This window comes from Lathamus discolor, chromosome 2 (genome assembly GCF_037157495.1).
Source record: "Lathamus discolor isolate bLatDis1 chromosome 2, bLatDis1.hap1, whole genome shotgun sequence".
NCBI lineage: Eukaryota > Metazoa > Chordata > Aves > Psittaciformes > Psittacidae > Lathamus > Lathamus discolor.
The window spans coordinates 51685748-51701400 of NC_088885.1; the positions used below are offsets into that span (position 1 = coordinate 51685748).

At 56.2% G+C, this 15653-nt stretch overlaps 1 protein-coding gene across 1 annotated transcript; it reads right to left on the reverse strand.

The window, feature by feature from the left end:
• Positions 1-5543: 5543 nt before the first annotated feature.
• On the reverse strand, positions 5544-8324 carry EN2 (engrailed homeobox 2). The gene is made up of 2 exons (XM_065669259.1): positions 7704-8324; positions 5544-5860 (listed from the first exon to the last, which is right to left on the reverse strand). Exons 1-2 carry the CDS (start codon positions 8236-8238, stop codon positions 5544-5546), a joined length of 852 nt encoding a protein of 283 aa, XP_065525331.1. The 5' UTR covers positions 8239-8324.
• Between the last annotated feature and the right edge of the window lie 7329 nt (positions 8325-15653).

Genomic DNA, 15653 nt, shown 5'->3' on the forward strand with positions numbered 1-15653 from the left:
GGCCAGGCTTTGGGAAAAACCTTCAGGAGGAGAAAATATCTTTTATTCCCTCTTTCCCCATGAAATTACAGGGCTGGTGCAATCGGCCGCAACCCCCCCCCCCCCCCCCCCCCGGCCCGGGCTGACCCGGGCGGCCCTTCTCGTCCATCCTAAGGCAGCGGTACCAGAGGCCCGCCGGGGACACGGGTCACGGGGCCCTTCCCCCGCCGCTGTCCTGCTATAGGAACCGGAGGGGGCGAGGGCTGTCAACTCCCCCCCGGCAGGGAAAGCCCCGGAGACACGCCGGGAGTGGGCTGCGCCGCCGCTCACGTCGGTTCCCACGCACGGCCCCGCGGCAGAGGCGGATCGCCCCGGCGCGTGTGTGCCCGTGTCTCTTCTTTTCTTCCTTTTTTTTTTTTTTTTTTTTTTAAGACCTTAAAATGTGTCAAACGCCAAATTTAAATTTCTTTCCAGGTCGAGGAGACGGTGGGCGAGAGGAAATGAGGGGGGTAAATGTGGGCAGGGAGGGACGGGCAGCAGGCAGGGACGGGCAGCAGGGAGGGACGGGCGGCAGGGAGGGACGGGCGGCAGAGAGGGACGGGCCGCAGGCTGCCGGCGTGGGTCTCGGTGGAGCTGCCGGCTCCGGCTTCTCCTCCTGCCCGGGCTCCTTCAGGCCGCTTATTCCCGAAGCTGGGGCTAGGCTCTGGCCGGCAGCATTGCCTGAGTTTACATGGGGTCCCAAATATGCTACAGAGCAGGCTGAGGACGGTCTAGCGCTGCGTTTAGCTGCAAGGCTAGTGTGGGTGAGGAGCGGGGGAAAGCCTAGGACATGGATCTCCCCACCCCAGCGCCCCAGAGCCCAGCTCTGCTGTCAGGGACCGTCCCGACAGCCTGCCAAATAAACCCGGGACTGTCTTCAGGTCCCCAAACGTGTCTGGGTGCGTTTCCGCCAGAGCCACGGCTGCTACGGAGCATCCCCGGCTGTCGCAGCCCAAACCTCTTCCCCCGCACCCTCCTCGATCCCTGGTCCCGTCCCGGGCTGCTGCGGCCTCATCCACGCGGGAACCGGCACGAATCCTGCCCCGAGCAGCCTGTTACAGCCCGCGCCCGGGGCTGCCGGCTTCGGCTTCATTTGTTTGTCTGTTTGTTTTTAAGGCAACACGAATTTGTTTATAAAATCGAGTCGCGGCCCTTTGAAACAAATTGTTATTAACCTTCCCCCTCTGAGCGTTTCATAATCACAGATGTTAGTTTGGAGATGATATCCAAACATCCCAGGGGTACTTTTGATAGCTGCATGGGCGGGGATTGAATGTGGAGGTCGGATATTAAATCAGCGGGATACAGAATTACTTCTTCTTTTTTTTTTTTTCCACAAACCCGAGCTGGCTAAATAGTTTCCCCCTCTAACTCCGATATGCATTTCACAATAAATGGCGCGGGCATTTGCATACATAGTGCCTGGGTATGGGTTTGTACATCGTCTGTGCGATATACCGCGTTAACAGGCAGGGGAGCGGAGGAACACCTTCACTAAACCTTAGTGCTCAGATGCTTATTGACCAGAGCTACGGGGAAAAAATACACTTAATTAATTACACGGAGGGGCTGGTTGGCGCCGGGAGGGTGCAGATGTGTTTCTGCTCGGCCTTCGAATACTTCCCTGGGTTGGTTGGGGGTTTAGTTTGTTTTATTTTTTAATGGGACTCCGCAGCGCTGGCTGGAGGAGAAGGAGCCTGCAGAAAGCTGCCTGCCAGGAAAAAATTCCTGCCAGGCGGTGGGTGACTTCAGGGCCAGCCCTGCCCCGGCTTTGGTGGGGGGGGAGCTTTGGGGGAGCTTCGGGGCTTGGGCGGTTTGGGGTTCTGGGTTTGCCTTTCCGAAAGAAGAAACGAGATAACCCCCAGCCCGGCTGCTGCAGCGCGGTGGTGCTGCTTTGCTCACATCGCAAGAGGCGCTTGTGCGGCTCCTCTTTCGGTTAAATTGATTTTAAATCTTAAATGGACGAGGGCTAACTTCACCGTGCTGTACTTCCCGAGCCGGCGGGGAGCCGCTGCCCGGGCGTGGGAGCGCAGCCTGGGCGCTGCGCCGGAGCCAAAGCGGCTCCAAACGGGGTGAGAGGAGGAGCCGAGCCACGGGCCTCTTCTTGTGGAAGCTTTGCCCCCAGAACCACCGGAGGCAGGTGAGGAGTGTGGCCCATGCGAGCCATTCCCTGCTCCCAGCTGAAGGCACCGCTCTACAACGGCAAACATTTTGTATTCTAGTCTGGATGAAATCCAGGGAGCAGCGAGATTTTTTCTGCCCTTGCTGCAGAGACTGAACTAACTTAGAGCAGTTTCCCCTACTATTTTTATTAGGGTTTTTTTTTTTTAACCTAAAACTAAATGCATCTTCCTGCTGGTGTCGCACATGTGTTTTCTCTTCCCAGTGCTTCTTGCAGGCCGGGGGAGGACAAGGGTTGAAACCGCACACTGAGGAGCAGAGTCAGAATTTCCCCGGTGCAGGGTTAGTGACTTCTTAAAACAGAATCTTAGAGTCTCCTTGGGACTGACCCGCCGGTGTGTAACACACACACGGTACCGGTTTGTCCCATCGGAAACGCCGAGCTGGTTTTAAATCCCGATTTAAAACTCCTCTTTAGTGCCCACCGCCACTGATTTTCTCCCTCGGGAGACCTGCCTCCATTAGTGGAGGTGGTCAGAAAACAATAATAATAACATAAAAATAATCTCCTCAAAAGTACGTTAACCCAAAACGCTGGGAAAATAAAGCCTGCTTTGAGAAGGAAACCAGGGAGCGTCCCTCGCTGCCGGCCCCCACTTCCCCAAGCAGGTGAAGCCCTCGGTGCAGTGTCCCAGCATCATCCCTGCTCCTGCAGAATTGTGTTCCTTGCAGAAAATATTGCAAAGCAGCAGCGTTAAATGAACAAAATACCCCCACTTTCCTCCTTTCCCTGCGGCAGGAGCCGGCCCTGCGGGTGCAGCTCTGTCCCTCGCCCCCGCTCCTCCTGCCTGCGGAAAACGGGCTGAACTATTTCAGAGCTCCTGTGCCCTTTGTTGCAGCAGTTTTATTTTTGTCCAGCCCACCCTAAAACCGTGGTACCGTCATTTCCCGGGGATGCCAAGTGTTTTACAGGGTGCTTGTTTTCCTAGCGTGGCACCAGGGATCATCCTCACCTCTCCTCCCGAGCTCCAGGTTTCTGTGTTTAACAAACAGAGGCTTCCCAAACGCAGCCTGCCAGAGCATCACACCACCGGGCATTTTAAAGTCTTGAGAAGGTGAAACCTGTTGACAGTACGTGAGATTCAAGAGAGACTCTTTTCCGTGTTCAGGTCCTTTTCAACACGAGCAGTGGCTCGGAGCTGGGCTCAGTGGCGGGGGGCGGGTGCCCTCTCGTTCAGCTAGAACTGAATCCCCCAAAGTTTCTTCAGTAAGTCAAAAGGCTGATGAAACGCTTGGCTGCAAATTCACCTCTCCTAAACCGCCACGGAATTTCAACCCCCCTGTAAAAAGCTGAAACTACGAGATACTGCCAGCTCCAGCGCTCGCAAATGCAACCTACAGACTATATAAAAAGATAGGGATATATAGTCTCAAAGAGCGCTACTCCATCGCGACGTCTGAGTAACACGGTCTGGTTTTGTTTTTTTTTTTTGTAATAAAGTGGGTTATTTTGGGGTTCGAGTTTGTTTTGTGGTTGGTTTTTATTATTATTATTTAATGCACTCCTCGAGAATTGAAACACAGAAAATGCAGCGAGAATGTTCACAACGTTGAGAGCACAGTTGTAAATAGAAACATTCATATTTCATCCCATTATAAATATTTGATACTGCAGTTGTAAAATGCACATGGTTTATAAACTGGAGAGAAGAAGGTGGGGGGAAAATCCTCTTTGCTTCCTTGCTAAAAGGCAATGTCATTTAATCCTGGCTCCCAAGTAGCTGAGGGTTATTCACAGAATTTAAAATTACAGGTTTTATTTTATAGTTGGATTATTTCCTATTTTTTTTTAAGTGTTTACTACTATGTACAATGTGTGTCTATTACAGCTGCAAAATAAAGAGCTTTTAAGGCAAAGCGAGAAGTTTCCCCCCCAAAACCAGCGCCCCACGCATACTCATACCCACGCAGGACACGACTTACTCCCACCCCCCTCGGGCCGTGGGGAGGGGGACACCGCGCTTCAGGAGAAACAAGGGGTTAAACGCAGCACGGACTACAGAAGCCCCCCTAAAAACACCGACTGCGAGGAGGTGTCTGGTGAGGATGGGGGCGTGGAGAGAAACACCCGCCTCCACGGCGAAAGGAAGCGTCGCGCTGCCAGGGACTGCGCCGTGGGATGGGAATAGGGAGAGAGGAAAGGGGAAAGGAAAAACGTTGACTGTAGTTTGGGAGGAGGGCAAAACGTTCCTAAACACTTCGGGAAGGTGATAACGGAGAGGAACCGGGTCTCATCCAGTGGCCGTCCCCCGCGGAGGGGAAACGGGGTCGGGAGTCGGGTCCCATCCTGATCCCGATTCCCCTCCGCGGGGGGCGGCCACGGGTTAGAGCTGCATTCAGGAGCGGCTCCCGCTTTTAGGAGATGGGGGTTCTAAACTTTTCCCGTTCCCAAAGTTTTCCTGGAAGTGAGGGTGTAAGTAAGGGATACTAACCTCATCCCTGCATCCCGCATCCACGCCCGCTCGTGGGTCTCGCGGGGGGGGAGGAGAGAGTAGGGGCTCAGGGAAGGACCCCGGGCAGGTTTCAAGACGGTGCTTTGAGATTTCTTTCCCTATCGTTACTGATATATAATTTTCTTCTTTTTAAATTAAATTCCGCACGTCTATTCCCAAAGCCAGCCCCAGACGCACACATCCCAAAAATAAAAATAAAAAAAAAAAAAAGGAAAAAAAAAAAAAAAAGGAAAAGGGGAAGGGTGATAAAAAAAAGGGTAAAACTCATAGAACAAATAGGAGAACTATTTATTCAGTTCACAGTCGTGTGAAATGCAGCAATAAAAATCTTTGGACTTCAGCAAAAGTTGGTTTTAATTCTTTCTTTTTTTTTTTTTTTTGAATTTCAAAAAACAGTGTCCGATGTCCATTAAAACTGCGCTTAAGTCTATAAAAATGTAACTTAAGCATTAAAAAAAAAAAAGTCATAAAGATAGCGTCTAAAATCTCCATACAAGCGAGAAAAAAAACCAAAACCAATGAAACCAAAGCAAAACAAACCACCAACCAGCCCAAACCCCCGAAACCAAAACCAACCAAAAAAAAAAAAAAAAAAAGGAAAAAAAATCAAAAAAATATTTTATAATCAGATATCTTGGATTTTTACACCACCTTACCTGTAAATTATATATACATACAATATTGCAGAATTATATCTAATACACAATATTTTCACTATTAATGCTGGTATAATCTTTATACACTGGCCCTTACGCTTCTTTTTATTTTTTGTTTTTTAATTAAATTATTGCATTGTATAAACTTTGACTGCAAACGCCCCCCCCCCTCCCCCCCCACATCCCCGGCCTCCCTCTTCCCTCCCCTCGCCCCCCCATCCCCCTTTCCCCTTGGCTATTCACTGTCCGACTTGCCGTCTTTCGCCGTGGTGGAGTGGTTGTAGAGCCCCTGGGCCATGAGGTGCACTGCCAGGGAGTTCTTGCTGCCCGTCGCCTTCTTGATCTTGGCTCGTTTATTCTGGAACCAGATTTTAATCTGGGACTCGTTGAGCCCGAGCTCTTGGGCCAGGCTTTGCCGCCGTTGCTCTGTCAGGTACCGGTTCGTCTGGAACTCGGCCTTGAGTCTCTGCAGCTGCTCGGCGGTGAAGGCGGTGCGCGGCCGCTTGTCCTCCTTGTTGGGGTTCTTCTTCTTTGGTTTGCGGGACCGGGGACCTACGATCGGGAGAGACGAGAAGCACCGACACCGCCACGCTCCGCTGCGGGCGGCCCCACGCCACGCACCATCCCGCCTGGATGGGCGGGGGGGGGGGGGTGTCACTCCGAGCTCCGACACCCCCCCACAGCCCCTAAGAAAGAATAGACCCCACTGACACCATCCCCCCCCCCCCAATAAAAACAAATCCTGCTTTGTGCCCTTGCTGCCGGGGATGCTCGGGAGGAGGCGGGAATGGAGCCTTAGCCCATGGTAACCCCAGCCGGCCGCGGCCGCTCCCTCTGCACCCCAAAAACATCTACACGCCTTTCTTTCATACCGGCGTGCCCGGCAAGTGGAGCCTGCACCAGAGGCAGCCTCACGGAGCCATATTTTATTCTCTGAGCATGTTATTTATATATATACTTATATATATTTTAAGGAATCCTTCTTTTTTTTTATTTTAATAAACCCTTTTCTTCCTTTTTTAAGGAAACATTTTAATTTTTTTTTAAGGAAACCTCTTCATTTTTATCTTCCTTTCTTTTCGTTTATTTTGTGGGTGGAGATTAAATAAAAAGTAATGGAAATCAGCCGCCTGTTTACATTGCGAGGAGAAACCCGCCGCTTTGCTGCAGTGCCCATATGGCGCTGCACGGCCCGATCCGAATCGCTGGGATTATTCTCGGGAATATTATTCTCGGCAGCACAAGGAGCCTTTTCTGCCCGGGCCGAGCCATTGTGAGGATGTATGTTAATTAAATATTAACAAAGGAGAGCACTGGAGAACAATGGAGTAAATTCCAATTCAACCCTGAATATTACCTCTGAGGAAGAGTTTGGTTTCAGATTTTACGAACTGATTTTCAACTCGCTTTAAAATCCCTCCTCCGGCTGCCCGGCTCTCCGGGTGAAAACCCCAGCTCGCTGCTTTTGTAAGGGAAAACCTCGGGTTTATTTATCTTTTTTATCCCTGGGAGCAGCTCTTCCCATGCCTTTCCCAATGGTTTCTACTTCTTTTTAACGAGGGTTTTAGCAGTCTGCCGGGGCCACCGCTGCTGCAGCAGAAGGACATTTTACCCCCTGGCTTTTTGTTTTTAATTGTTTCCTCCCCCAGGGTTGTATCGATAATTTGAGGAGGTTCTGCCCAAGCCCTCTGCCAAGAGACCCTGCCGAAGAAGTTCCCCGGCTCTTGGAAATGTCCCCCGGCCCCTACCGAGCTCATCTACAGCACATGGGGGGAAATTAAAAGAAAGAAACGAAACGGCGGCCGCTCCGAGGCCTCCTTCGGAGAAATAAACCATCGCGGGTTGCTTTTGGCTAACACAAAAATACAAATAGATCAAAGCGAGGCCTGTGGAAATCCACGCTCCCTCCCCAGAACACAGCGCGGGGGTATTTTCCTGAGCGGTAGCTCGCAGGGCGGCTGAGCTGGGAGCCCAAACCCAGCGGTGTGCGGCTTTTTCCCCCCCCTTCCCTCTTTGATAAACCCCGGCAGTTGGTGGAAATGCCCCGAACTCGGCGGCCCCAGCTCCTCCGCGGCGGCGGGGAGGGAACGAGGGAGGGTAGAGCTATCCCGCTCCCGCTCGTCCCCCCTGCTCCGCACATCCCCAGACTGATGCTTCTTCATCTCCCCTCTTTTGAGGGCCCTTTTAAGCACACACCACTCCCCAGCATAAAGAGGGAGAGAGGGAGAAAAAAGAAGGAGTAAGATAGAAGGAGCGGGAAAGGGGGAGCGGGATTTGTTCCTGCTGCCCTCCCGGCCCTGCGGTTGGTCGGAGGCAGCCGGAGCCCGGGGAGGGAAGCCGGGAACGGGGAGCCGGAAACCGGGAGCTGATCGGCAGGCGGGCGGGGAGCGCTTACCTGAGGAGGGCCGGTCCGAGTACCGCGTGCAGTACACCCAGGCGGGCCAGAGCATGGGCTGGTTCCCGGCGTTGGAGCTGGCCTGGGAGCTGTCCGAGTCCGAGCTCACCGACAGGTCGCCGCCGCTCAGCCCCCGAGCTTTCAGGGCCGCCTCCAGCGCAGCGGGGTCCCCCCCCTTCTTGGCGGCGCCGTGCAGGGCCAGCCCGGCGGGGCCGCCCTCCCCCCGGCCCGGCGAGCCCGCCCCGCCGCCGGGGAGCGGAGCCCCGGGGGCCGGCGCCGCGGCGGGGCTGCGGCGGCTTTCCGCGCCGGGCCGGCGGGGCTCTCCGCCGGGGCCGCCCGCTTCTTTCCTCCGCCCGAACTCGGGCCGCAGGATGTTGTCGATGAAGAAGTTGGTGATGCGGTGCGGGTGCGGGTGCGGAGGGTCGCCGGGGGGGAGCAGCAGCCCTCGCCGCCCGCCGCCGCCGGGCTCCGCGTCGCCGCCGGACTCCTGCGGCTCGGCCGCCTCCTCCCGGGGGCTCCGGCCGCCCTCCTCCATGCTGCTGGCCGGCCCCGCCGACGGCTCCGCCGCCCGCCCCGCCGCCGGCCGGGCGGCTGCCTGGAGCGTTTTGTCGGTGCTGCTGCAGTCGGTTGTTCTTTATTTTAATCTTTTTTTTTTGTTTTGTTTTAATATATATATGTATATATATATGTACACGCACGCACAGGTGTCTATTTGCTTTCGCTTCTCCTGGCCGAGCCCGGCATTCAAAATCCAGAGTTTGCAAAGAAAAAAAAGAAACAAAAAAAAAAATAAAAATTAAAATTTGAATAGCAATAAAAAGGGAAAAAAAAAAAAAAACCCACAAGAATTGGAGCGAAGCAAACCCAGGAGACCCCCAAGCCAGCAGCCGAGCCTCCACCAGTTCCAACTTGGCCGAAAATGAAAACACACGGGCTCCGGTCCTCCCGCCCGCCGCTCGCCGCCTCCTGCCGCCGCTCAGCCGCTCGGTCCCGCGGCGCGCTGCCGCCTTCTCCCCCGGCCACCGCCGCCGCGCCTCATCCGAGGAGGAAAATGTTATTATGAACAATAATAACAGCGACCGGGGGTGCGACGGACCGGGGGTGCTAAGGCGATCAAAAGAAGCCGAGGTCCGGTGCCGGGGCGGGCTGGAGGCGGGCTCTCAGCAGCCGGTGGTGTCCCGCGGAGGGCAGGGCGGTGAGCGGCGCCCCGCGGGGCTCCGGCCGGCAGCGCCTCGCCCCGCGCCGCCCCGCGCCGCCCCGCGCCCGCACATGCGGGGGCCGCCGCGGGTGGGGGGCGTCCCGCCCTGCCGCCCTGCCGCCCGCCCGCCCTGCTCCGCGCCGCGCCGCGCCGCCGCAGCCGCCGCCGCGCCCGGACACTTCCAGCCCGGATTGTTGTCCTTTAGGTTTTAACGGGGCCCCCGCCGGTGACGTCGCCGGCCCGGGCACTTCGACACGTGCCTCGGGCCAATGATAAAGCGGGCATGCGCACACGTGGTGCGCGGGGCTCCGGTAAGTGACAGCGCACACGCCCCTCCCCCCTCCCCGAGCCGGGCCCGGCCGCAGCGGGGATGCGCGGGGGGCAGCGGGGAGGGGGGAGCCCCGCCGCGGGGTGCACAGCGCCCCCCACTTCAGTACCCCCCACCGCTGGATTATCGGGGTTTAATTGCCCCTCTGTCTACCGGGGGGGGGGGGGGGGGGGGGGGCGGCATCCCATAATTCCTTGCTGAAATGCATAAATAACATTAAGCGAGCGGCGGCGATACAAAGGGGGTCGGGAGGTTGGGGTGGGGGGCGGCACGGGGGATACAGGGCCCGGCCCGGTGCCTGCGGGCTGCCCGGAGCGTCCCCTCCCCGCGGCGCGGTTCGGCTTCCGCAGCGGCGGTAATTGACTCGTCCTTCCCGCAGCCGGACAGGAGGCTTTGATCTCCAGGAACGCCGTGCTTACCTCCCCCCCCCCCCCCCCAAACCTCCTGCCCGTCACACTCCAGACCCCCCCACATCCCCTCTTCTTGGGGACTGGAAAGCTGCCGGTGCTGTTTTGCCTTTTGTCTTTAAGAGAACCCTCCTCCCGGAATAAAATTAGGGACCAAAGTGCGGCTGGATGGCCGAAGGGATGTGGGGCTGAGCTGCCTCGGGGGGCGCGGATTCTCCGCGGGGCCCGCAGGGAGGGAGATAAGGAGGAGGGAAGGGGGCCCTCCCCCCGCAGCCACCCGTTATCCCTTCTCGGGGCCCGACGGGTGTCACCGCCCCGACGGGGCGCACGGTGAGGTGCTGCTCGGCCCGCGGAGGGCCGGGCAGGGGCGGCTTCGCTCCGGTGGCAGCAGCACTCTGAGCCCTGTTTTTCCCCGCTAAGTGACACTTTTATTTGGAGGAGGCTTCCCTGCGGTGACATGGACCTCTCCCGCCCTGCTGGAAAGGGACAGCGAGTCCTTCCTCTCCTTTTCTTCTTTTTCACCTTCTTCTCCTCCTTTTCTGTTCCTTCTTTTCCTTTTCCGTTTCCTTCCTCTTTACTCTTCCATTTTAATTTTGCTTTAAATGTATTCCTCCCTTTCCTTTGTATTTCGCGGCGGGTCGGGTCCATCAGCGAAGACCAGCGCTACCTGATCCAAAGTTGTTTTGCTCAAACAAGCACCTAGAGGTTAATTTCTTCAAGCGCCCCATGAAAAGCGATTAGCCTGTCTCCCAAGAAGTATTTTCTAATTACTTGGAAGCTCTCGCTTTGCTACTACCCCATAATTAAACGTGTTCAAGGTGCTGCACTTCAAATATTTCGCTCCCGGGCGGACCGGTGTTACCGAGAAAAACTTCAGACCTCCGGGAGCCCCGCGGTACCTGCCCGCTCTGCCGGTACCGCGTTAGCCTTCCCATTCGTTATCCCTCTCCTTGGCAGGGGATATTTAGACCCTGCATAGGACAAGGAGGAGAACACTGGAGATAAACTCCAAAGCAGGAGATAAACAAAGCTGTACAAAACAATTACTGCATCTGCCTGTCCTCTGACAATAATCCGGCACCTCAGGTATGCAGAGGCAGCGGAGGGAGGTCGGGGGGGTGATCTGATACCTAACCGAGGAAATCTGAATGATCTTTATATATACATATTCCCTGTTTCCCAAGGTTATTTTTATCTGGGAGCCCAATCTCTGCAGAAACATTCCCCAGCAACACGTTTTCTCGCCGGTCTGCGGGCGCCCCGCCAGCGATATCACAGCGTGCGGGGGCTTTTCCCCGGGAACCACTGTGGGTCACCGGGAGACGTGGCTTGAAAACGGGGATTTGGCTTCGTTTGCTTCTTTGCTTTGCCCTCTCCTTTCAGCCCTGGTGCTTGCAAAAGTCACCTCGCCGCTCCCCAGCCAGGCATTTTTTTCTCTACACTCCACGCGTAGTTTCACCGAGGCTCACCCATTGGAAATACATTTATTTTTCCCTCCTGCAAACAGGCGAGTGTGCGGGAACAGCCCCCCCCCGCATCCCGGGGCAGCCCCCTCTCCGTTCTTTTGGCATCGAGAAGTTTAAAAGCGGGATGACAACCTGGGAGGGAGGGAGGGAGGGAGCGGCCGGCCGACCCCTGCCCGCAGCGGGCAGGCTCCGGGGCCGGTCCTGCCGCTCTTCCGAGCAAACCCTCCTTCCTTCCAGCTTTTCTCCATAGTCGGAAAAAGCAACAAACCCCGAGGTACTGGGAAGCCGAAATGCCCAGGGCAGTGGGGGAAGCCCAGGGAGGGTTTGCATCCCTCATGTTCTTCCAGCGCGGGGATGGCTGCCTGCAAAACGTTGGCATCCACTGTATTTCGTCGGATTTTCAGCAGTTCCCCTCCGTTTTCAGACAGCCGCTGCCTGTACAGCCGAGGGGTGACTGCCCGCCGGGCACAGCCGGAGCACCCGACGCATCCTTCTGGTTTACACCCGGCACGGGCTTGATTTCCAAGTGATGCCTTTTTAAGGCAGCTTTGGCAGGGCTTTGGAACCGGCAGCTGAGGACGGAGGCGAAGGAGAGGTCGCCGCTTGCCGCTGCCCTCCGCCGAGGCTGGCCGTGCCGATGGCCGGGTTGCCGGGCGCTGCCGGGCAGAGACCCGGCTCAGCCTTGCAGGGGTACCGCACCAATTCTGGGAGGGAGGAACCCAGCAGTGACCCCCTCCCAGCCCCTGCCAGGCTCTCCCTGGTCGGGAGAGCTCAGCCATCCCTGCTGCGTTTCCCCAGTGCCGCCGGGTTTCCACCACATCGCCGACAACCAAATTAAATAACCCCCCCTAAACCCACCCATATTTTCCCAATTCCCGGCGGGAGCGAAGGCGCTGTGAGTCTTCCCCCCCCCCCCCCCCCCCCCCCAAGAGCCTGTCGTCGGGCCTGCCGTGCCCATCCACTTCAGGCAGGAGAGATATTCCCGTCCACGGGAGTGAAAGGCCAGGCTGGGAATGGCGGCTTCCACTTCCTTGCGGGATCGTGGAGATTTTGTGACCGTCTCTTGGGGAGGGCACAGCCTCCCCGGATGGGGCTCCCCTCCTGGGGCACCGGCATGCTCGGGAGGGAAGACAGGCGGTGCAGCGTAAGGGTCCTCACGGCCACGGCCGCCGTCTGCAGCGCGGAGTGAAGGGGGAAAACTCACCTCCCGCTCCCACGGGTGGGGTGTGAGAGCCGGCCCCCGCCTCGCCCTGCCCCTGGCCCTGCCCTGTCTCTGTCCTATCCCTGGCCCTGTTCTTGCCCTGGCCCTGGCCCCGCTATGTCTTCTCCCAGTCCTTCCCCCTTCTCCCCTTTTCTCGCCCCCCGCCCCAGGCAGCGCTCCCAACTCCCCCCGCCCGTGGCTGGGGGGGGGGGGGGGAGGGGGTGGCGAGCAGCCCTCATGGCCCGATTCGAAACCTGCCAAAGAACACGAATAAGCAAGTGACTTTTGCAAAAAATCTGGGGGGAGCCTTCCACAAGCTAAACGTCAGCCCAAAGCCCAGTTAGATGGTTATGGCTGGAGGAATAGAGGAGAGGGAAAGAAGAAGGGAAAGGGAAAGGGAGAGGGAGATGGAGAGGGAGAGGAAAAGGAAAAAAGGAAAAAGGAAGAAGAAAGGGAAAGGAAAAGAGAAAAGGAAAGGAAAAGGAAAAGGGAAAGGAAAAGAGAAAGGGAAAGGAAAAGGAAATGGAAAAGGGAAATAGGAAATCAAAAGGAAAGGAAAGGGGAAAAAGAAAAGGAAAGGGAAAGGAAAAGAGAAAAGGAGAGTGAAATGGAAAGAGAAAAGGAAATAGGAAAGGGAAAGAGAAAGGGAAATAAGAAGAGGAAAGGAAAGGGAAACAGGAAAAAGGAAAGGAAGGCAAAGGAAAATAATAAAAATAAATAGAATAAAACAAATAGAATAAAACCATGCAGAATAGCACCAAATAGAATGCAAAAGAAAGAAGAAGAGAAGAAAATAAGAAAAAGAGAAGAAACAAGAAGAAGAGAGAAAGAAAATAAGACAAAAGAAGACGAAAATGATGAGAGAAGAGATGAGAATAGAAGAGAATGGAAAGGAAAAGGAAAGTTAAGGAAAAGAAAGGAAAGGAAATTAAAGAATGTAAAAGAAAAGAAAAGATAAAAAAAGAAAAAAGTAACAGAAAAGGGAAAATGAAAAATAAAAAGGAAAAGAAAAGGGAAAATAAAAGAAATGAGACCCCAATGGTTTCCCATTGCAGAGGCAGTGCTCTCTGCAGCACGGCCGGGTGCCCGCTGCCCTCTGTGGCGCAACCACAGTCAGATCTCCCTGGGGCAGCGGGACCTCGCCGTGACACTGCATGGCACTGGGTGACAGCGGGTGCCATTTGGTGACAGTGGGTGCCACTGGGTGCCGGTTCGTTTCTCCGGGTGCCTGGATTTTGTTCTGCTGATCCGTCGCCTTACAAACCCACAAGCTTGAGGAGTAGCCAGGATGAAACCCCCAGCCCCTGTGGGAAAGATTTTTGGCCTGTGCAAAGAAATACCTTGTGCTCCCTTTTAAACATAATAATAATGATGAGCATAAAAAACCTGGGAGGCAAACCTCCTGCCCGTTTCATAGACTCGCACCTACAGATGCTTTGTAAAAACGAATCTGGCCCCCAGTTTTTGCCGCTTGCACCTGGGTAGAACGTGCCCGGTTCAGCCCGGCCCGGCCCGGCCCGGCTGTGCCCCCGGGGGATGCTGTTGCTTCGGCCCCATCCAGGGCCACCGTCCCGGTCAGGCTGCGCGTCCCCTAGCATCGGCTGCGGCTGTCACCCACCTCGGATCCTCGGAGAGGATCCGCCGGGGTCGCAGCTCACTCGCCCACCTGGAGCTGTGGAGGCAGAAAAGCTTCCAAGAAATGCGAACAAATTTATCTGAAACCTATTTTGCTTAATGTTCCCAGCGCGATGCACCCCCCTGCTTTACACACCCGTTCCGCGTACAAGGGCACACTCGGCACCTACACAGGCATGCACACAAGCACATATCGCGACTGAGGAACGTTTCCCCTCTTCTCCCGTGACTCGGAGGAGTTAATCCGTACAGACACAACAGGAGCTGTTGTGACGGTAACGTTCAGCAACTCTACACCGACCCCAGCATTAGCAGGGGCTGGAGCGGGACGCTGGGAGCCGCTTCTGCACTTTCCATGCAGGCAGCTAATGCCCCTTAAACTCCCCTGGATTTACACCTCGGCATTTACTCACAGCTAGAATAAACCCACCGCTCTAATTAACTAGGTAATTTCCACTCCATCTCCCTACCGGATAATCAACTTTTATGGTCTCTCGAAGTCTATTTTCCAGCTGTTGCGGATCGGGAGCCCGGCTGGGCTCACCCCGGACCGCCGGAGCGGCGAGGTCGGGCAAGCCCCGAGCGGGGTGAGGGGCGGTCCCGGCCCTCCCCTGCGGGACCGGGGGTGTCCCTGGCCTCCCAGTGAGACCAAAGCTCTCTGCCCCTTTCCCGGCCAGGCGGAGCCGGCCCGAGCCTTTCCGGTAAGACGGGAGTGGGACACTCCTTCCGGTGAGCCCCGTCTTGGCGGTGGTAAGCGGGGGGAGCGGAGGCGGGTGTCCGGGAAAGCCCCCTGCAGAAGGGACGGGGAGGGTTGTGTTGTGGCCTCCCGGTAAGGGTGAGCATTGCCCCTGCGCTGGGTGCACACACACACACTTCATTTTCTCGGTGTTTGAAACAGAAAACCAAACCGAACCAAACTCCCGCAACAAAATTAGAAACCCACAACCAGACCCGAACCCACGAACAAAAACTGCGACTCTCAGCGGGAATTTCCCTGCAAGGACGGACAGGAGCGCTGCCCGCTGGAGCCGGCCGGGGGGAACAGGGAGGATGCGCTCTCCCTCCTCTCTGCTCTGCGGAGAAGTTCCTCGGGGAGGACAAACAGCCCCGACCCCCGCCCTGGCCCGCGGGGCGCCTCCAGCTCTCCTCGTCTACGCCTGCCCGCTGGCAGGAAGACGACCCCCTCCGCACCCGCCGAGCCTATGCGGGCCGCTCGGTCCCGCAGCGCCGCAGACAGCGGGGAGCAGCGAGAGCCCTGCAGGGTGGGGGCGGAGGGGGGGGTGTCTCCGCCTCACGGTAACAGCGGCTGTTCAGGGAAACGGAGGAGGGGTGGGCTTGCAACATTCCTTCCTTCCTTCCTTCCTTCCTTCCTTCCTTCCTTCCTTCCTTCCTTCCTTCCTTCCTTCCTTCCTTCCTTCCTTCCTTCCTTCCTTCCTTCCTTCCTTCCTTCCTTCCTTCCTTCCTTCCTTCCTTCCTTCCTTCCTTCCTTCCTTCCTTCCTTCCTTCCTTCCTTCCTTCCTTCCTTCCTTCCTTCCTTCCTTCCTTCCTTCCTTCCTTCCTTCCTTCCTTCCTTCCTTCCTTCCTTCCTTCCTTCCTTCCTTCCTTCCTTCCTTCCTTCCTTCCTTCCTCCTTCCTTCCTTCCTTCCTTCCTTCCTTCCTTCCTTCCTTCCTTCCTTCCTTCCTTCCTTCCTTCCTTCCTTCCTTCCTTCCTTCCA